This window comes from Elephantulus edwardii, unplaced genomic scaffold (genome assembly GCF_000299155.1).
Source record: "Elephantulus edwardii isolate Elephantulus edwardi_28Jun2011 unplaced genomic scaffold, EleEdw1.0 scaffold00004, whole genome shotgun sequence".
Taxonomy (NCBI): Eukaryota; Metazoa; Chordata; class Mammalia; order Macroscelidea; family Macroscelididae; genus Elephantulus; species Elephantulus edwardii.
Window position 1 is genome coordinate 36,290,802 of NW_006399754.1, and position 22,316 is coordinate 36,313,117.

At 49.6% G+C, this 22,316-nt stretch overlaps 1 protein-coding gene across 1 annotated transcript in view; it reads left to right on the forward strand.

The window, feature by feature from the left end:
• The window catches only part of KL (klotho), a 34,204-nt gene extending 25,416 nt beyond the window's left edge, over positions 1-8,788 (forward strand). Inside the window, exons 4-5 of the mRNA XM_006879638.1 lie at positions 5,469-6,564; positions 8,451-8,788. Of these exons, the coding sequence (XP_006879700.1) occupies positions 5,469-6,564; positions 8,451-8,788 (1,434 nt within the window). The remainder of the gene's footprint in view (positions 1-5,468; positions 6,565-8,450) is intronic.
• The last annotated feature ends 13,528 nt before the right edge of the window (positions 8,789-22,316 follow it).

The following is a 22,316-nucleotide window of genomic DNA, read 5'->3' on the forward strand; positions in this document are numbered from 1 at the left end:
ATTGTTCTTAATGGAGAGAGGTTAAAGGCATTCCCTTTAAGAACAGGAACTAGGCAAGGATGCCCACTATCACCTCTTTTATTCAATATTGTTTTGGAAGAAAAGTCATTTTGAACAATAAACTCCACAATGCATTGCACTGGAAAAAAAACATTTCTGACAGTGTTCTCAGAGCAGCAGGCGAGCGTGTGGATTGTCAAGGCTGAACACAGCTTCAGGAAGCAAATCCTGGGGTGTTTTATTACTTGCTATTGTAACCATGGAGCTGACCTCTCCAGTGAAATGGCAATTAATTTGCAACAGCCCCATAAATGCACTGTGACCCATTGGGACAGAGATGACACTGTTGTTTTTTAATTAAAAGAATCAACTTTATTAATTTTCCAAGTTTCAAATATAGGAAGCAATTGAAAATACCACGTTTTGGATAGGTGTATAAAAACTAATATCCTTCCTCTTTAGCACTTTAAAGAGGTCCTTGACAGTAGATTTTCCCATTGCAACACATCTTTGATTTCTTAACTATTGCTACCAAGGATGTTTATTATGGGTCCAAATGAAATTATTGACAATTTCAGTCTTGTCTTCATATATCATAATGTTGCCTCCTGGTCTAGTGTGAGGATTTTTGTTTTCTTGTTGTTGAGGTGCAATCCACATTGAAGTCTGTAGTCTTTGATCTTTAATAAATGCTCCTATGAGGTGGCTGATATTGCTATTTGATGGGTGAAACAATGCAGACTGTCATTATACAACTAGTGACTAGGGAGGCAACCTGTGAACACAGATCTATTTCAAAGCCAACTATACTATGCTCTGAAGGTCTCTAAATGGGGGAAGGTAAGTCTTCAATTCTGATAGATACTAACATCAAATTTTCATATCTTAATAATATTTCAGTTCAATATCTGAAGGTCCAGTGACTTAAATGAAATTTTTATTTGATACTGGTTTGCTCTGGGAGGGCCTTTGAATTTAAGTCAGTTGTTACCATGTTTTGGAGGAACATTCTTCTAAGTGATACAGCACTCTTCTGTCAATATGCTGTACTGATGTAACCTGGGGCTGCTGTGACGCTGAACCTTGTGTCATTGGGTTGTAAAATGCCATAATGGTTACCCATGGTGGACAGTGGTGGAGCTCCCAGTTTAAGACAGGTTTGGAAGCAGGAGTGGCATCCACTTCCTAAACAACATGCCTCTTGAAACTCTATGAACTTTGATAAGCGATGGTAGATATCGAAAGACTTCAGGCCTTTTGTTCATAGGGTCATTATGAGCTGTGCTCAACTTAACGGCAATCAACAACAACACAAGTGGTTTACTTACAAAGTTCATATACCTTGTTTTTCCACACAGGATCTTCCCTATTTCTTTGATGCACCTGCCCTCTACCTATCAAGTTGTGTGATCCTATGATTACTCCCCTGCCCGTCCTCACTCCTCTGCTCCTACCCTCCCCCCTTGGATCCTCATACACATTTTTCTAGTTATCTTTCTATTTCTACAATAATGGTCTTATTAAGTATTTGTCCTTATGAGACTGAGTTACTTAGCATAATACTCTCCAGTCCCTCCCAAGTTAGGTAGTGATTTTAAAAATCATTGCACCTGTACACTGCATAGTATTCCATTGTGTGAATGTACCACTCAGTTGTGTTTGGACATGTGGGCTGTTTCCATGTTCTTGTGAAAGTAAATAGTGCTGCTATGACTATTGGTGTACAATTCCCCATTTATGCCTCAGTTCTCATTTTCTTGGGGTATTTTCCAAGCAGTGGAATAGCTAGATCATATGGAATTTCTGTATTCAGCTTTTTGAAGAGACACCAAACTGCCTTCCAGGGTGGTTGTGCCATTTTACAGTCTCACCAACAGTGTATAAGAGTTCCTATCTTGCTACATCTTCTTCAACATTTCATTATTATTTGCTGGCCTGTTATACTTTTCCACTGCTACTGGGATGGAATGGTATCTCATTATGGTTTTTATTTGCATCTCTCTTATTGCTGGTGATGAGCATTTCTTCATGGGTCTGTTGGCCGTTTGAATACCTTCCTCTGTGAAAAGTCTTTCTATGTCTTTTGCCCACTTTGTAATTGTGTGATCAGTCTTTTTCTTGTAGAGGTCCATGAGTATTCTATACACTTTTGATACAAGACTCTTGTCTTAAATGATATTACTAAATGTTTTTTCCCAGTCAGTAGATTTTCTTTTCACTCTATTGAAAAGTTTTTGATGCACACATGGATTTAATCTTTAGAAGTTCCTGTTCATTAATTTTATTCTCCCCAGATTATGCATTTCTGGCTGTATTTGACAGACTCTTTAGACTACAGACTAGGCCTTCTAAGCTTGATCCCAGTTAGTCTCTGATGAACTTTATGGTTTGGGGCTTTACTCCCAGGTCTCTGATCCACCGTGAGTTGATCTTTGTGCATGGTATGAGATGTGAATCCTGTTTCAGCTTTCTGCAGGAGCAGTCCAGTTTTGCCAGCACCATTTGTTGAAGAGGTTGTCTTTTCCACATTTGATAGGTTTGATTTTCTTGTTAAACTTCAGTTGACAGTAAATAGGTGGGTGTATTTCTGGGTTCTCAATTTTGTTCCACTGATCTATGTGTCTGTCATTGTACCAGTACCCTGCTGTTTTGGTTACTACTTCTGTGTAGTAGCTTTTGAGGTCAAGGAATGTTATGCCTCCCACTTTGTTTTAGTTTTTTAGAAGTGGTTTTCTTAGTCGGGGTCTCTTTCCTCTCCAAAGAAACTTGATAATTTCCCTTTCGATTTCCTTGATAAATTAATTTTGTACCTGGATTATCTGGATTGGGATTGCATTGAACATGTAGTTTGGTGGGATTGCTTTTGTTGTGATCCTCATTTCACCATATTGGGTCTTCCTATCCATGAACAGGGTACATTTCCCCCGTTTATTTAGGCCTTTAATTGTGTCTGATAGAATAGTTCTGTAGTTTTCTTTGTATAGCCCTTGGCGTGTCTAGTTAGGTTTACTCCCAAGTATCTCAATTTGGGGTTGGCTTTTGTAAATGGTATTGCATTCTTGGTTTTCTTCTCTGAGTTCTCTTTGTTACTGTAGAGGAATCCCTCTGGTTTTTAGGCTCCTGGCTGGTGGTGGTGTTCCTGATCTCCACAGTGTCTGCCAGATGTTCTGGGATCCCAGTCCACTGCCTGTGCATTGGTTCTGACCCTCTGTTGGGTTTTCAGGTTCTCCTAGGATACAAACCTCGGACCTTTCAGTTAGCATCCCAGCTCGTGATCACACCATCCGGGTTCCTTCCTTTGAAGGTCAGCCAGCTGCAGTTTGTTGACTTCTGCCATGGGTCTTCATGCCAAGTAAACCTCATGTAGCACATCTATTATCTAGGGCATAGGAGCCTAGGTACCTTAGTAGGTTAAGGGTTGGAAAGTGAACGGAAAGGTCAGCAGTTCAAATGCACTTAGTGCTCCACAGGAGAACGATGAGGCAGTCTTCAAAATCTCTCCTCGGGGTCAACATGCGTCAAAGCGACACCAGATCCACATCAGTGCACTCCACTGGTTTGGTCTGCTGTTAACACGCTCAGCCACTAATGAGAGATTTGAGTTCATTCAGAGGTGCAGCAGCAGAAAGGCCTGGTGATCTTCTGAACCCACCCACCCTAGTGTAGTTCCGCTTTGACAGCACTCCTCCCACTTCCTCCCTGGGTTTCCTGTTTCCATCCTTCTTCCCTGCCCCTTCCTGCCGTCCGAGGTCTGATTTTGGAATCTGCCGCTGGGTCTCCTGTGCTTTCCTATTCGGAGGATCAGCTTCTTCTCCACTGTCACTGCCTTTATCTTCGGTGTCACTCGCCGGGTCTTAAGGGTTTCTTTTCCGCCTGCTCTTGGGCACTGCAGACTTGGAACTGGCCTGTAGCTGAGCCTCCAGCAGGTTTTTTAGAGGCATTAGATCCCACGGGGCAGCTGGTGGATGTGACCATGTACCTTTGAGTTGGCAGTTCAATTCTTTACCATTATGCCATTGGAGCGCTCTTTTTCTTGTCTAGGTTTTCCTTTAATTCCTTCAATTTGAGCCTGACAGCCTCAAACATTTCTCAAGTCAAAAGCAAACCACATAAAAATACTCTGTTCACCTCACGTAGACTGGGCGAATGCTGGTGGTGGAGTTACACCGCTGACCCGAAGCCTGTGTCTCTGGTGGTTCAAATCCACCAGCAGCAACTCTGTGGAAAGATGGGCCATCTCCGCCTGTGTGGTTTGTGGCCTATGGAAGCCCACTGGAGGGTCAGCGAGGGCCAGTCCTGACCCAGTGACGGGAGGGTTAATACTACAGGTGCCTGTTAGGGTATGGATCTGACGTCACCAGACACAGGTGCGTTTCATTTTCATTAATGTTGAAATATGACTCTTAGGAGCACAGCAGGTGAAACAGTTGTGTGTAAGGGAAGTGGAATGATTCCTGCTCTGGAACGTGCTTGTTTAGGAAAAGCATTTCACCCATGTGGTGAGAAAGCACTACATTCGGCCCGACTCGTTTGTTATCATTGAGTCGGCTCCGGGCACAGTGACCCCATGTGACCCCAAGTCAGGAGAGAGTGGGGCTCCTGGCACGGTGACCCCAAGTCAGGGGAGAGTGGGGCTCCGGACACGGTGACCCCGTGTCAGGGGAGAGTGGGGCTCCGGGCACGGTGACCCCGTGTCAGGGGAGAGCTGAGTTCCAGGCACAGTGACCTCATTTTGAGGGAGAGCTGAGCTCGGGGCATGGTGACCCTGTGTGACCCCATGTCGGGGGAGGGTGGGGCTCTGTGGGTTTCTGTCACTTTCAGAGGCTTTTCACCTCTGGTGACCCCAGGTGGGTTCAAACCACTAACCTCTCAGCTTCCAGGAGGCCCCTGGGAGGACTGTAACCTCCAGGCTTCAGGTTAGCGTGGCGGCGTTAGCCATGATGCAGCCCAGGGGCACGAGTGGAGCCCTGGTGCATGGTGGCTAAGCCTGAGACATGGTGCCAAATTATGGTAGTTCAAGTTTACCAGTCGTTCTGTGAGAGACAGACGTGGTGCTCTGTGCCTTCAGGAAACTCTGAGCAGTCCTGTTGTGTCCTGTGAGCGGGCATCTCCCCAAGGGTAGTGGGTGAGGGGCCGGGACGGGCATCTCCCTAAGGGCACTGGGTGTGGGGGTGGCTGGGATGGGCAGGTCCTTCTCTGTCCTGTGAGTGGGCATCTCCCTAAAGGCACTGGGTGTGGGGGTGGCACAGTCGTGGTCACTGTTAGCCACCTGCCTCTGAATTGATTTGTGCCCTGGGGGTCCCCACATCTCCGTGTAGCACTGACTCCACAGGGAGCAGACAGCCAGGCCTTTCTTATGAGGTGCTTCCAGCTGGGTTTGAACCACCAACCTCTTGGCCAGCAGTTGAGGTCTTACCTGGGGGAGCTTTCTCCTTTGAGTAGGTGACCAAAGGCACCCCTCTTCTCAGGTGGACACCAGGCTGTCCCAGTTCACAGACCCCAGTGTTTACCTGTGGGATGCCCACCACAGCAAGCGGCTGATTAAAGTGGAGGGTGTGCTGACCAAGAGGAGAAAGTCCTACTGCGTGGACTTTGCTGCCATCCGGGCCCAGGTCACCCTGCTGCAGAACACCGGCGTGACCCATTTCCTCTTCTCCCTGAACTGGGCCCTTGTCCTCCCGCTGGGCAACCAGTCCCAGGTCAACCACACCGCCCTGCGCTTCTACCGCTGCCTGGTCAGCGAGCTGGTGCGTGCCAACATCACCCCAGTGGTGGCCCTGTGGCAGCCGGCGGCCCCCCACCACGGCCTGCCCGAGCCCCTGGCGCAGCGTGGGGGCTGGGAGAACCCGCACACGGCCCTGGCCTTCGCCGACTTCGCCCGGCTCTGCTTCGCCGAGCTGGGCCAGCTCGTGCGTCTCTGGATCACGCTGAACCAGCCGTCCACCAGGAACACCAGCTACGGCGCTGCGCACAACCTGCTGCGGGCGCACGGCCTGGCCTGGCGCGCCTACGACGAGGGCTTCCGGGCCTCGCAGAACGGCCGCGTGGCCATCGGCCTGCAGGCCGACTGGGTGGAGCCCGCCTGCCCTTTCTCCCGGGAGGACCGCGAGGCGGCTGAGCGCGTGCTGGAGTTCGACATCGGCTGGCTGGCCGAGCCCATCTTCGGCTCCGGCGACTACCCGCGGGCCATGCGGGACTGGCTGCAGCACGGCGGCGGCCTCCTCCCGTTCTTCACGGCCGAGGAGAGGAGGAGCATCCGGGGCTCCTTCGACTTCCTGGCCCTCGGCCACTACACCACTGTCCTGGTGGACCAGGAGAAGGAGGACCCCAGCAAGTACAACGACTTCCTTCAGGTCCAGGAGCTGACCGACACCACCTGGCTGCACTCGCCCGACCAGGTGGCCGTGGTGCCCTGGGGTCTGCGCCGCGTCCTGAACTGGCTCAAGGCCAAGTACGGAGACCTCCCCATGTATGTCATCGCCAATGGGGTTGATGACTCACAGGACACAGAGGACAGGCTGCGGACACACTACCTGGGCAGCTACCTGAACGAGGCCCTTAAAGGTAAGCAGCTCCCAAGGGTCCTTGGATGTGGGGCCTGGTGATGGTCAGCCGGCCTCCACTGAGTGACCCTCAGGTGTCCAGACCTCTTGATGGTCAGCTGGCCTCCACCAAGTGACCCTGGGGCATCCAGGCCTGGTAATAGTCAGCCGGCCTCCACCGAGTGACCCCCAGGTGTCCAGGCCTCTTGATGGTCAGCTGGCCTCCAGCTAGTGACCCTGGGGCATCCAGGCCTGGTGATGGTCAGCTGGCCTCCACCGAGTGACCCCCAGGTATCCAGGCCTCTTGATGGTCAGCTGGCTTCCACTGAGTGAGCCCTGAACATGTGGTGTCCTGATGGCCAGCTGGCCTCCACTGAGTGAACTCCAGATGAGAGTTGGACCCCACAAAGGGTTTAGAGCAGTCGATTTTTCAGAAGCAAACCATCAGGGCTTTATCCTGAGGTTCCTATAGGCAAACTTTTTTGTTACAGTACGGGAGTTCTCATGGCCCAGTGGTAAGGAATTGCACCACCAACCCAAAGGCATGCAGTTCGAATTCATCAGTTGTTCCACTGGAGAGGGTAGGCAGTCCCGTCCCAGGCAACTTACTGCCTCTGGAAACTTGCTGGAGGGTCAGTGATGGGTCAGTTCTGACTTGACAGTGAGCTGCCCCCACCGCAGTGGTTCAGTGGTTAGACACTCGGCTAACTGAGCTGATTGAACCCATCAGCTGCTCTGCGGGAGAGAGGCCAGGCCCCTGCTCTCTCAGAGGAGCCCAGGATGTCCCCCCCACCCCAGGGCAGCTCCCCTCCGTCCTCCCGGCTACTGTGCGCTGTTGACTCCAGGCAAATGAGTCCGGTTGGTTTCGGTTACTTGTTAAGCAACCCCGTTGTGGGGCTGCCGGACGCCCGTGTCCGCTCTGACTCCTTGTGACGCTGTGTGAGAGAGGAGAACTTCTCTGTCAGTGTAAAGATCAGGCTCCTGACCAGGAGGCTGGCGGTTCCGATTTACCAACTGCTCCGAAGGAGAAAGACGGGCAGGTGTCCTGGAAAGATTTCCAGCCCCTGGAGAGACGGGGTTGGCAGGCCTGACCCGACGGCAGGGGCTGGGGCTGGGTAAGGTTTACAGGAGCAGGTCAGCAGGCCTGCGTGGCCTCACAGCACAGCCCTTTCCGTCAGCAGCCTGTGAGTGGCTGTGAGTGGCTGTTGGGTCGCTCATTCCACCACCTGGTCCCCTTGTCTAAAGCAAGCCCACTGCTGCTCGTGTGCCCCCTCAGTGACTGCCAACCAGCGTCTGATGCTGGGGGTCTTCCCTGGAGGAGAAAGCCCAGCTTTCTGTCTTGGAACAACCAGGGGATTTGAACTGCCACCGTTCAGTTGGCAGCCTGGTAACATGTTACGCACCACACTAACAGGACTTGTTTAAAACGAAATTCATTGCAGTCTGAAATTGTATTCAATTGCACTGACAGTTTCTGTGAGCTCGGACGGTGTAAACCAGAGAGCTTTGTTCTGCATCAGAACAGACTCGATGGTGGGGACGTTGCAGCTTGGTGGTCCTGCTAATTCAGGATGCCAACAGCAAGGTCAGTGGTTCAAACCCACCTGCTGCTCTGAGGCAGAAGCATGAGCTGTCTCCTCTGGGAAGGATTTCCACCCTCAGAAACTTGACTGGAGTGAGGGGTCATCATCAACTGGAGTGAAGGAGGGGACAGTGGGGTTTGGTGGCATAGTGGTTATGTGCTGCATTGCTAACTGAAGGGTTTGAAGTTCAAACCCACCATTCGCTCCTCACTAGAAAGGGGGGGTCTCCTGGGTGAAGATCTGCAGCCCCAAAAACTTGCCAGGAGGCCGGTCTGCGTACGTGTGGTTGGCATTTTGGTCACTTCTCTGCTCTGTTTGTCCGTAGCTTACACGCTGGACGGCATCAACCTCCGCGGATACTTTGCTTATTCGCTGAGCGACCGCGGGGCCCCCGGCTTCGGCTTCTATCGCTATGTGGCCAACCAGCTAGAGGCCAAGCCTTCCGTGAGCCTCTACCGACGGATCATGGAGGACGGCGGCTTCCCGGGCGCTGGCAGCCCGCAGCGGGCCTGTCCCCGAGAGCTGCCCGCGTGTGCCCAGTGCGGCTTCTTCCAGACGCGGAGGACGCTGCTGGCCTTCGTGGCCTTCCTCGTGCTCCTGCTGGCTGCTGCCCTCGCCCTCATCTTCTGCTACTCCCGGAGGGGGCGCGGGGCCTGCGAGTAGACACCACTCAGTGCCTGCGGCCAAGCGTGGGCCTCCTGCACCTGGGGGGGACCCTGGGGGCGCAGGGGGCGAGGTTGGCGGTTTGAACCCACTGGCCACTGCTCTGCGGGAGCGATGAGGCCACCTGCTCCGGCAAGCAGTGTTGTTGTTGTTGGTGCCACCAAGTTGACTAGCAAGCTCGTGCACCACAGCTCGGAACCCTGCGTCCTCCTGCACCCTCTCGTCTCCCTGGGCTGAGTCCGTCTTGGTGAGGGTCTCCTTCACTGACCACCGACTTTTCCAGGCGCCATGCGGACGGCAGCCTTACAAACCCACAGACCTTCTACCTTGGCCCGTGTGGTCGCTGTGCGTCGGAATCAGCTCGACAGAGCAGCTGTGGAGTTTGTGTGGTTGGGACAGAGCCATGGAGGTGACGGGCAGCGGCTGGGTGCCACCAAGGCTGTTCCGACTCTCAGTGACCCCATGTGCCAGGGCAGAGCTGCCCCACGGGCTGATGTGTCCCCAGGGACAGGTCGCTGAGCCTTTCTCCCGTGGAGCTGCTCGTGGGTTGAACAGCTGCTCTCAGTAGACAGTGTTCTCGGGGCACCTTCAGAGTCACTACTTACTGCCTTCCGTCGGTTCTGACTCCCGTGACCCTGCAGGGCAGAGGAGAGCTGCTGTTGGAGTTTCTGAAATCTTTCTGGTTCAGACGGCCTCATCCTTCTCCTGCAGAGCCCCTGGTGGGTTCAAACCACCAACCTTTTCTATAGCAGCCTGTCTGCTAGGGGTCTCTGCTAGATTCACCAGAGCATGGTCATCCTTACAATGGAAAACCCGTGTGTGTGTGTGTGTGTGTGTGTGCGCGCGCGCGCGCGCGCGTGCACGCGCACTCATCCCTCAGCCTGAAATCAACCACAACTGGGTGAGACCCGCGTTGCTGTCTGTCCTGACGCCCCAGCACGCTGTGTGACAGGCAGAGCCCCCACCCCAGCTGTAGGGTCCTCATGACCTTGGTGGGAAGGAAGGTGACGCTGGCCGCTGTGGGGTGGAGTGTGCTGTTAGAGGAAATGATTCCACAAACTTGAAGGGAGAAATCATGAGGCTGATGGTTCAAACCCACTCAGGAGCTCTGGGAGAGAGGACTGTATGTCTGTCCTGTAAAGACACCAGACAGCCTGGGTCTTTTGGGGGTGGCTCTGCCTGTCCTTCAGGCTCTCTGTGAGCTGGAACTGGCTGGCATGGATCTGGTGCGTGCTCTCTCTGTATGTTTCTGTGTGTGTGTGTTTCTTTCTCTGTGTATGTTTCTCTGTGTGTGTGTTTTTCTCTGTGTCTTTCTCTCTGTGTTTCTCTCTCTGTGTATGTTTCTCTCTGTGTCTTTCTCTGTGTGTGTGTGTGTGTTTCTCTCTCTCTCTCTCTCTCTCACGCTCTCTCTCTGTGTTTCTCTCTCTCTCATTAATGGAGGAGCCTTGTGGTTCCATAGTTTAGAGGTGACGTCTGATCCTGTAGAAATGCCTGCCCAGGTGGCCTTTGGGGAAGCTCTACCCTGCCATGTGGGGCCATGACGAGTTGGAATTGACAACAACTTGTAGCCACCAATGTGAAGCTTCTCACAGCTGACCCCTCAGGCTTTCGCAGGCTGTGAGTCCCACCGCAGGACACTGCCCGTCTCTCTCCCCATCTCTCTCGAGGAGCCGTGGGTGGGTTCAAACCTCAGTCTTTGACTTGACAGCGCAGCTCCTCATGAACCAACAAGAACAGCTGCAGCAACGGCTCCCGTGGCAGCAGATGGCCAGGCTTTGCTTCCATGGCCCCTCTGGCTGGTTCGAACCCCTAACCTGGGTGCTAGGAGCCGGGTGCAGACAAGTCTGGGCTCTTGAGGGCTGTATCTTCTTGGCGCCTCACTAAGGGCCTGCAGGTGCTGTCTGCTGAGGGACCAGTGTGAAGCCGGAGGTGCTGGGCCACTCAGGGGACACAAACTGACCTCTGGAGACCACAGTGGCCACGGGTGGGGGTGAGAGGCCGGGAAGAGTCCTCTGTGTGTGCTGATGAGTGATCTGGTGACAAGTCCTTCCCTGCGAGGGCAGATGGCCTCTGCAGGAGAATGACAACGTGCAGTAACCATGGTCCCAACAACTGTCTCCAGGTTCCTGGGACTGTCTGGGGGATCCGTCTGAGGTCTCAGAGCTGGCTGGTCCCGTGAGGCTGGACGGCAAGCTGGTGACCCCCTTCCCTTGCCGCCCCTTCTGTGGAACTAACTGCTGACCCAGTTTTGACCCTCGCCACCCTGACCCACTTCCGCCCAGTCTGTTCCCACTCAGGGTCACCCACCATTGGTGACTGAGTCCTTACAGAAGCAAACGGCTCCTGCTTTCTCCCGCAGAGTGACTGGTGGGTTCAAACCCCCGACCTTCCGCTTAGCAGTGTGGCAATATCACAAGCTGTGTCACCAGGGTTCCTGTACCCTTCACTGTTCCTTACATACCACTTCACTTGCTGATCTGTGGACAGGGAAGTGTCTCTGTTTCACAGAATCTGATGGATTCTTGTGGTGCAGCGTTTAAAGCGTGTGGCTGTTAACCTGAAGGTTGGCGTCCACGGCAGAACAACGGGGCAGCCTGGTTCTGTAAAGACGGCAGCCTTGGGGACCCCGTGGGGCGGTTCCCCTCTGTTCTGTAGAATCACTAGAAGTTGGAACTGAGTTGGTGGCAGTGAGTTTTAGGACTTTTCTAGATTAGCCAATATCTCATCAGACAGGCTGTGCAAATACCTGGCTGACTCGGGGTGAGAGCGTCAGACAACGTGGGCGCTCTGTCCATTCCCTCTGCATGCATGGTGTGGGGTGATACGCGTCAACAGTGAACTCTCACGGCGCTGTCTTAAAAACAGAACTTCTTTTTAAAATGGGAAATTAGAAAAAAATGATAGTTTCTATACATATATATTTTTCTGATTGTAAGAGTAATGATATATGTTTATTGCAAGAAATTATTTAAAATACATAAACTACGTATAAAGAGAAATAAAAGTGATCTATAAGTATAGTGAAAAAGATGTAACAGAAACTGTATGTAAAGAGAAATAAAGCTGATCTGTGGTGAACAGATATTTAAATGTAGACACTGTCTGTAAGGAGAAGTGAAGCTGGCTTGTGGCCTCGTGTCTGGGGCCTGTTCCCACCGTTTCCTGTGTGCTCGCTCTCTATCCGTCTTCTGCTCATATTGTACAGAGCTGTGCGTCTAGGCTTGTTAATTTTTACTGCTGAGAATTTCGTTTGTTATTAATCTTCAAAGGCCTGAATGTAATAGCTGCAGCATTTCTATGATAGGAATTTATCACAACCTCTCATTCTTAAATGTGGCACTAGTCTCTTAGCGCCAACTGCTGTTAAATGGTGAGCATTGTTTAAACGTTTTCTTGCTGCAGTGTTAACCCTAATTTCCTGATTGTGAGCCAATGTGCTCCAGGTGATTGCTCTCAGCAACCCTGGAGGCCAGAGGCCAGGTGCCCCAGTGGCTTTCCCGGGCTGTGAATCTTGGATGGGTAGAAGATTGCCCATATTTCTTCCTGGGAGCCTCTGGTGGACTTGAACTGCTGACCTTCTGGTTGGCAGCCCAATACATTATGCACTATGGCACCAGAGTCCCTCCCAGTGATGGTATAGATGAACCAGTGAATGCCTGCATTGAGCGTCATGTGCTTTCAAAGGACTAGCTGGGTGCAATCAAACTGCAAGAGCAGTTTTATGATGAGATGTGGAGCCAGTTCTGTGCCGCTGACAGAGGGGGTGAGAGTGACTGCCCACGAAGGCAGAGACTTTGATTGTACGTGCAGAGATTGACACGTTGTTCCAGATTTTGTTGCCTATACTCTCAGCATTAGCTACAAAATAAATGATTGTAAAGATGTTTAACACTGAGTAGTGCTGCTAACACCTCTGTAAAGAGAGCGTTCGTTTGACAGTCAATCCAGTGGGGTTTCAGAGGCTGTGCTTAGAGTGTGGGGGACTCTCTGTCTTCCTACGAAGAAGCAGGTAGATGCAAACTGCCTACCTTTGGTTGATAGTGCAATTCCCTATCCACTAGGCCACCAGCACTCCTTGTGTACTGACTGGACAGGAGGCCCTTGGGTCTAGAGGTGGACATAGAAGACATAGCCTGTTGGCATTGGTTTCTCCAGCATCTGTCCAATGTCTTATATAGTAAATGCTTTCGATGAACCAAATACAGCCAACCCTCCTCTTCTAAGTTTTCCTTGTTCATGGTTTCAGCCACCAGGAGATGGAAAATACACATGGAAAAGGGGGGAAACCAATTAAATTGTCAAGACAAGCCCTCGAAGGCTAAAGGGTATAAAGTGACATTCACATGCCATTTCCACAGGATCAGTCACGACAGGTAATCAGGAGATGATTTAAAGCCTGTGGGGGGATGTGTACAGATGATACACAAACATCGTGCCATTTTACAGGAGGGCTTGAGCGTCTTTGGGGTCAGTATCTGGGGTGAGGTGTCCTGGTGCCGTCCCCTCAGGTACAGGGTGACGACTGTATGTGAAAAGCATCTGAAGGAGCTGAGGTGGTCAGTACCTGGAGGATGGTGGTCTGAGCCCACCCCCGGTCTCCACCTGGTGTCCTGCTCCTGGGAAGATGTCAGCCTAGGAAACCTCACCTTGGGGCAGTTCTGTTGTGTCACCTGGGTCACTGTGAATCAGAACTGACCCCATGGCATCCAACAACAAGAATTAAGGATTAGCTCACACTCACCACCTTAGCCTGGGACCAACGTGCCCAGGAGCTGATGAAGGCCGCCGGCCTTGTCCCTCTGCCCTTCATGTTATCCTGCTTTGAAGATGCTGTGTGGTTTACAAATGGGAGGTTTGTGGTAAGCCGTGTTGTACAAGTTTACCAGCCTCATCTTTCCAGCAACACGTGCTCATTTGGGATCTCTGTCCCATCTGGCCGATATCACAATATTTCCAACTTGTTCATAATGCCATTGGGGCTTAATAGACCACCAAACTCACTGCCTTCAGGTCCGTTCTGAGTCCTGGGGACCCTTCATCACGTTTGCAGGAGGAGATTGCCCCCTCCTCTCCCTCAGATCAGCTGGTAGATTCAAACCACTGACCTTTTTGTTTGCAACTGAACACTATGCCATTTGTAACACACTATGCCATTTGGGATCCTTTAATAAGCCACAAGTCTAGAGTCAATGTAACTTGGGAGCTCTGGTGCCCAAGAGGATGGATAATCCTTCCCATGTGAATCCTTCCTACCGGCTACTCTGTGGATGATGGACCTCCTCCTCCTGTGTGATTTAAGCCTCTGAAAACCCACTGGAAAGCCAGCTATGGGTCAGTTCTGACTCAACAGCACAGAGAGGCGACATAACTTCTGTGAACTGGGAAACAAACAAAAATCTGTGAGATTGCTTTATGGTGAGCTCAGACAGCGTTGACGTGGACCCCGGTGTGGTGGTCGATGCCACACAGCACCGTCCACGCAGAAGCTCACTGTTGCTTTGTCTCCTCTAGACTCAGTACCACGTAGAAAGATGAGAACATTTCCCTCGAGACGTGGTCCTGGTCCTTTCATCACTAGTCACATGGACTCATGATTACACAGGAGCCCTGATAGAGGAGTGTGCTGTGTTGGGCTGGTAACCAAAAGGTTGGTAGTTCAAATTCACCAGCTCCTAAAGCGCTTGTCATGGATTGAATTGTGTCCTGCAAAATACATGGAAGCAATGATACAGAATGGAAGCTGTGCAATGATCCCTCATGATCTAATCAACCAATTAGTTGTAAAATAATTTAGGGTGGAATGTAACACCCCTTAATCCCAGCCTTGATCTGATGTGAGGGGAGTTCCCTAATGCGCTGTCAGTGACCTCCCGTATCTCACCTAAGATGGGATGGGGGTAGGAGGGGTGCAGAACAGGACCCAGGGGTGGGGGTGGGTGTCGCCACCATCAAGAAAGAATCACAGAAGCAGAGGTCATCATTTTTTACCTGGACCTCTGCCCTAAGAAGCTCCCTGATGCCAGGGAAGGCCAAGACCTAGACCTCCAAGGAATGTGGAGCCTGTAGGTGCTGAAGAGAACAAGGGCTTTCCTGAGGGTGGGGGTCAGGGAGGAGGGGGGGAGAGAGAGGACCTCCCCTCAAGGTGCCTGTGGACTGCACTTGAAGCTGGAAGTTAGCGCCTTCCAGGGAGCGCTGGAATCGCTCAGGAAGAGATTGCCCACCTCTCCACCGAGGAGCCAGAGAGGTGCCACCCTTGGGACAGCACGGCTCCCCACAGACGATGTCAGCAGAGCACCCTGTGAATTCTGTGGGGGCTACACTGCTAATCCAAAGGCCTCCTCTCCCTGGCAGTGCGAACCCCCCAGAGGGTCCTCACGGAAAGATGAACAAGCTCTTTCTGTCCAACTTACAACCTCAGAAACCCAAGAGGCTCCGCAATGAGTCAATGCTGACTCAGCACCAGTGAGGTGTGGGTTGTTTTTGTTTCTTTTCTTTTCTTTTTTTTTTTTTTTAAGCTTGAGCGTCAGATGAATGTGAAAGCCGGACAGTGAATAAGACCAAAGAGGAACCGAGGTCTTTGAACTGGGTGTTGCTGAAGAGTACTTAACAATACCACGACTTGGCTCACGTGTCCCTTAATATTTAGACTGACATCCTGGAGAATTCTCAGATACCTCTCAGTCATCTAAAGAATATTAAGATGACTATTTCTTGTTAAGAGATTTGTTACATAGACCATTATGAATTATCAATTTTCAAAGACTTAAACTATAAAATCACACTGATGTCACTCAGAGCATTACTCTTCCTTGTTGATTAGACCATTCAACAATTAGCAAGCACTTAATATGTGCAAACGACTACAATTATCAAGCTTGCTGTCCTTCCCAAGGCGATTTATGTGCACGTGAAATGTCTCTTCCTTACTCGAGTGAGACAGAGCCTTCCTGGAATTAGCATACAGGGTGATAATGGATCCATTCCCCCCGCCCCCCAATAAAATCAAGCAAAATAGAATTCTTTTAATAAAGCGTTTTCTTAATTATTTTGTTGTTGAGAATGTGCACAGCCAAACGCGCCCAGGTCCTCCGGGTCTGCACATCCAGCTCAGCATACCAGGTGAGGGAAGAGAAAGAAACAAGTTTATGAGACGTTCACAAGAGACTATGAGTCAGGACAGACTGACTCATCTTTATCTTACAAAAGGGTTTTATATCCTCTGTTAGGGGTAGTGGAGCTTACACAGCGGATGGTGTTCTTCTTCTAATGCACATGGGGTGATTTTCAACCATCTCCGTTGTCTTTTCCTTGAGTGTGTTGTTTTGCCACATTCCTTCAGAGTCTGTCTTAATTGTCACATTGCCGCATTCCTTGAGGGTCTGTTTATATTGTTTTATTGTCACAGTCTTTGTCAAAACCAGTTCTGATTCATCTCCTCCAGCTTTTCCTTTGCCATTCCCTGTCACCCCCCCCCCCCACACACACACAGATTTCACCCTGATTCACTGCGGGAGGGGGCATTGTATTCTCTCGGCTACTTCCTGCCGGAAAAGGGCGTTGCAGATCTATGGGTGAAGATTTCCTTTTATTACTTTAAAGGCCCCTTTGGCAACAGGAAACATGTAGACTATGGTGGTGATTATCCCGGTGCTCCCACTGAGACTTTGGTCCCAGTCACTGAGTCAATCCATCTCATCTCATCGAAGATCTTCCTCTTCTGTGCTGACCCTTCACCCTTCCAAGCATGATGCCCTTCTTCAAGGACTGGCCACTCCTGGCAACTAGCCCAAAGTATGTGAGATGGAGGGAGCTTTAAAACCCTTGCCTCCAAGGAGCAGCCTGGTTTCACCCTCTCCAGGACAAACCTGTTTGTTCTCCTAGCAGTCCATGGTATGTTCAACACTCTTCTCCAGCACCACAGCTCAAAGGTATCAATTCTCCTTCTATCAGTCTCTAGTCTCTAGGCTGCTTCTCAGTACTGTGGACAGGTCCCTGACAGCAGACTTTTCCAGTGCATTTTTGTCTTTTGATTTCCTGGCTTTTGGTACCAAGAGTATTGATTGTGGAGCCAAGTAAGCTGTAACTGTTAACAATCTCAATCTCTTCTCCATCTATCATGATGCTGCCAGTTGACCCAGCAGTGAGAATGTTTGTTTTCTTGATGTTGAGTTTCAATCCCTATTTGAAGACTGCAGTCCTTGACCTTCTGCAGCAAGTGCCTCAGGTCTTCCTCATTTTTGACAAGCAAAGTTGTGCCATCTGCATAAGCAGGTTGTTGATGAGTCTTCCGCCAATCTTGATGCCACACTTCTCTTCATAATGCCCAGCCTCCTGGATGATCTGTTCCACATACAGATTGAAAAGGTATGGAGACAGGATGTATCCCTGGTGTACACATTTCCTGAATTTGAATCATGCAATGTTTCCTTGCTCTGTTCTGACAACTGCCTCCTGGTCCAAGTGTAGGTTTTGCATAAGCACAAGCAAGTGTTCTGGGATTCCCATTCTCCTCAAGGTTAGCCACAATTTGTTGTGATCCACACAGTCAAATAGACACTTCTCTAGTACTCTTTGCTTTCAGCTACGATCCATCTAACGTTGGTTTTAATGTCCCTAGTGCCTTGGTCTCTTCTAAACCCAGCCTGTATATCTGGTAGTTCTTTGTTGATGTGCTGTTCCAGTCGTTTCTGGATAATCTTCAGCAGGGTCTTCCTTGTATGTAATATTAATGATACTGTTTGATAATTTCTACACTCTGTTGGGTCACCTTTTTAGGAATTCAACAGAGTAAAACTGCCCTTTGGGATTCCAAGGCCATCATCTTTAGAGAAGGAACCGGAGTTATAGGGTTGAAGAATTCAGCTACTAACCAGAAGTTCAAGTTTGAATGAACCAGCTGTCTGCCACACAATGCTGTGGCCTCTACTTCTGTGAAACAGACAGTCTTGTTACTGAACGCAAGGGGTTCTTTCCGCGATTCTTTCCGTGGTCAATCGCCAATAAGACAAACGATTGCAATTTCCATAAGCACTTTATTATGCAGATCTGGGAGACAGCGAGTCACCTCCAAGACTGCCTCCCCATCCGGGAGTGGTCATGGGCTTTTATAGGACCGCGAGATTCACTTAACAATGCACTTTTGTTAGTAAAAAAATAATTTCTACATCTGAAAAGAATAGTTCTTATTTGTTCATATTTAAGTACTAATAATTCAGGAAGGGCACAGTCCCTTTCCTGGTAAGAGACAGATTAAGATACAATTTACATATGACCGGAGAACAGCCTCAGAGAGATCTAGGATAGATGCATTTCCTCTTCTGGTAAGCAGACAGATCAAACTACTTTACATGGCTAAAGAAAGGAAACAGAATTTAGAGGCTAAGTAATAGTTTTGCAGGCTGAAGAAAACTGATGTTTTATAATGATTTAACTATAGTTTTATAACTGATACATATATAGAGAATTCTGAACTTATTAATACCACCCTATCAGTCTCGGCGAGTGTGCGGGCAGTTCTAGTCTGTCCAGCGGGCTCAGCCCAATGACCTGGAAACCTGTGGAAGGAGCCCTGTGCAGTGGTTAAGGCTCCGCTGCTAACTCAGTTTGAACCTGAGGAGAACTTGGATAGAGACTGCAGCCTGGGAAGCTGGTGGGAGCCCTCTGTCCTACAAGGTCACTGTGAGGTGGAGTCCATTCAAGGCCAGTGGGTTTGGGTTTAGAGATTCCCCAGCAGCCTGGAAGCCTCGAGGGTCTGGATCAGCTGATCTACCTGCCACCTGCAGAGAAGGTCTCTGGCAGTGCTAAACCTTGTGGGTAAATGTGCAGGCATCTGCCTTTAGTGATCTCTATCAGCAGGGAAGCGTTCTCCTGTTTCAGGGTTCCAGACGCGTGCAGCACGTGGGAGCTATTTTGGGGATGAACAGCACCTGGAGTTGCACTGCAGGATGAGACAGTTTGCACCTGAAGGTTGAGCTGACCTTGTTCCGAGATTGCACAGTGATGTCATGGTTCAGTGTGGCAATCTCACTCTCCAGGTTGGAGACCTGGATTCAAGTCCCAGCCAATGCACCTCGAGCAGGAACTTGGGTGATTTAGTGTGTTAAGTGTTGGGTTTGTAACTAACTGCTCAGCAGTTCAAATCCTCTAGCCCCTCCTGTTAAGGAGAAAGATCCTGTTAAGATTTATAGCCTTGACATGCAGAACAGATACGATCAGATGAAAAGATCTCCCTATGCCCGCACGCAGTGTTCCCATCAGTTATTGCCCTGACCTCTCTCTTCTCACCTGCTAATAATGAATTAAGCCAGGTGGGAGAGGCTGGAGGAGTGGACAGTGGCCCGTTTACCCATGCAGTACAGTGGACAGCAGCTTCAGTGGTCTTGGGAGAGCTGACTTCTGTGGACAGTCTAGGGGCCATCAGAAGGGTTGTTGTGGGTCTTCTGGTCTAGGCCAAGGCCTTGCTGGAGCTCTAGGCTGAGAAGAAAAGGAAGGACGCAGAAGTGGAGGTAAAAAGCCAAGACAGATTTATTTAAAAAGACACATCTCTGCATTGAAACAGATGAGAGAGATAACGGTTTAAAGGGATATATGATTAGGTGTTATTGTCATGACAGGAGTCCAGAACAAAGGCTACATAGTGGAGTGGACTTGGGGGGAGATTGTATAACAATGAAAGAATTTTACTTTTCAAAGAGAAGAAGGAACTGGAGGGGAGGGGTGGGCAGAGAGAAAAGTGCAACAATGAATAAACGGAAATCCAAAATCTCTGTAAACTTTCATTAAAATTAATAATAATAAACTTTTTTTTTAAAGACACATCTCAAAGGCCAGGCTGGACGTCTCCCCCAGGAAAGGAGGGAGGGAGGAGGCAGCCCGGCCCTGGTGGTCTGGATGCGGAAGGCTTCCTCTTTGGGGGTGTCTTGGGGCTGGAGTCACAGAGTTGGTAAGTGGGTGGTTCAGATTCAGGCCCATTGTTCTGCACTAATTAAGTGGCATGGGGGCGAGGGGTGGGTGTAGGGCCGAGGCCTAGGGCTAGCTGGTCCCTGGTTCCGAGACTCCTGCCTCATCAGACGTGAGCTTCTGCCCACCCTCTCTAGTTGGTATGTGTCTGATTCTCATCCTGACTATGGGGTTGGCAGATGGTATTTCTGTGTTCATGTTAGTATATGCTGTACATAAATCTGTGCATAGAAATGGCAACAGGGGCAAAACTATCCAACTTCTTAATCAGAACTGAGCACCCCTGAAGGAAGGACTGGCTGGGCTCGAGGACTCAGTTGAGGGACATTAAGGTCAAGACCAAAAAGGGGTGGGGGGAGGATTTACGGCCTTGGAAATAGCAGGAGTGTTACTGAAAGCAAGGGGTTCTTTCTGTAGTCAATCACCAATAAGACAAATGGATTGCAAAATCCATAACTACACTTTATTATGTGGATCTGGGAGACAGCAAGTCACCTCTAAGGCTGCCTCCCCGTCTGGGAGCTGTCATGGCCTTATATACTAGGGTGAAACGCCAGCTCATTTAACAATGCACTCTTGTTAGTAAAAGAAAGGTGATTTCTACATCTGAAAGGGACAGTTCCCCTCTATGTCTCAGTAATTCAGGAAGGCCCCAGTTCTCTTCCTGGTGAACAGGCGGATTAACATACAGTTTATATATGACTGGAGAACCAGCTTCACCAGCATCTAGGATAGATGCATTTTCTCTTCTGGTAAACAGACAGATCAAACTACTCTACATGACTAAAGACAGGAAACAGAATTCAGAGGCCAAGCAACTAGTTTTGCAGGCTGAAGAAAACGAACTCTAGTTTTATAACTGATACCTATATAGAGAATTCTGAACTTATTAACACCATCCTATCATTCCCCCCTCTTTTTATATAAGTCTTATATCTATAAGACAAACATACCACTCCATCAGGAGTTTGAATTGAGTGCAGGCTGGAGGGTTTGATTCTTGTTTTGTTTTGGCTTTCCCCTGGTCCACAGCCACCACCAGCAGTGTTTCAGTCCATGCCTGTGGGCATCATGGGAACGAGAGTTTCATGTGGGAAATCTTTGGAGTGACAGGATGGCTTGGGATTTTGAGCCTTGGCTCAGTAAACAGGGTGTTGGTAAAGAGGCATCTTGGTGGCTTGATGAACAGGGGACTGTCGTGGAAGCAAACAAGCCTTACAGGGGCCCTGGGAGCACAGGGGGAAGCGTTCAGCTGCAAACTGGACGTTGGCAATTCTGACCCACCAGCAGCTCTGCAGGAGAAAGATGTAGTTCTTTGCTCCTGTGAAGCGGGTCTGCTCAGTAACACGGCAGCACTGCCCATTCAAACGGACTCTAAGAGCTGGACAATGGCTAAGGATAACAGAAGAATAGATGCCTTTTAGCTGTGGTGTTGGAGAAGAGACTGGAGGTCCCCAGGACTGCCCAAAGGAAAAACAGTTGTCTTGGAAAGGGTGCAGACAGAGTGCTCCTTGGAGGCAAAGATGATGAGGCTTTGTCTCGTACTTTGGCATGTTGCTAGGAGAAGCTATTCCTTGGAGAAGGACATCATGCTTGGAAAGGTAGAGGGTCGTGAAGGAGAGGAAGACCCTCAATCAGGTGGATTGCTACAGTGACTGCAGCCATGGCCTCAGTTTCTGGAGGTGTGAGGACGTGTGACGACGGCACAGGGTGGGAGAGGGTTCAGACTGGTTGTTCACAGGGTCGCTATGAGTCATACTTGCCTCACTGGCAGCTAACAACAGCAACACCATTCAAGAGCAGCAACAACAAACACTAGCTTTAATAAAACAATCTAGAAAATCTGCCCAACATAGTAAAAAAAGCAGTACTTTCAATGGTGGTGAGTTATGGTTTGGAATATTTGTATTAGCAAGTTCACAATGTGTGTATACACATGCACAGAATACTGAGGAAGCGATTATAGGCACACACCTACATAAAGAAATGAAAACTGTAGACACTCCCCCAGGTAAGAGTAGAACGCATATCCCACATGGTTTTGTCAGTTATTTCCACCTGCTGGTTCGCTCCCCAGGCATTGTTCTAACACACAGGCCAGCACCAGGCTCCCCTGCAGGCTCAGATCCCCCAGCTGCTCCTTTGGAGAAGACCGACGATCTCCTCCTTTGCAGTTTACGGCCTTTGAACGCAATGGAAGGGCAGCTGTGAATTGTCTCAGACTCAACATCAGTGAAAAAACACACACCAATGAAACCTCTTTCCTTTTAGTATTTCCCAGATGATACACAAAGAATATCATTGCTCAAAGGAGAAAATAGGTCTTACTAATTGCAAATAGGCTAAAAACGAGTGGATATTCAGTAGAGGGGTGGGAGGTGGGAGCAGGGTATAAACACGCTGCATTGTTGTTGTTGTAGTCAACTATGACCCATAGCAACCCTAAGCCCCAGAGCTCTGAACCCTGTCCTATCCTGAGCGAGTCTCACTGTCTGACTTCTAAGATTTACAGCAATATGATTTATGTGTGTGTAATTAAAATGAAAAGAAAGGTGACCCAACCGAATGT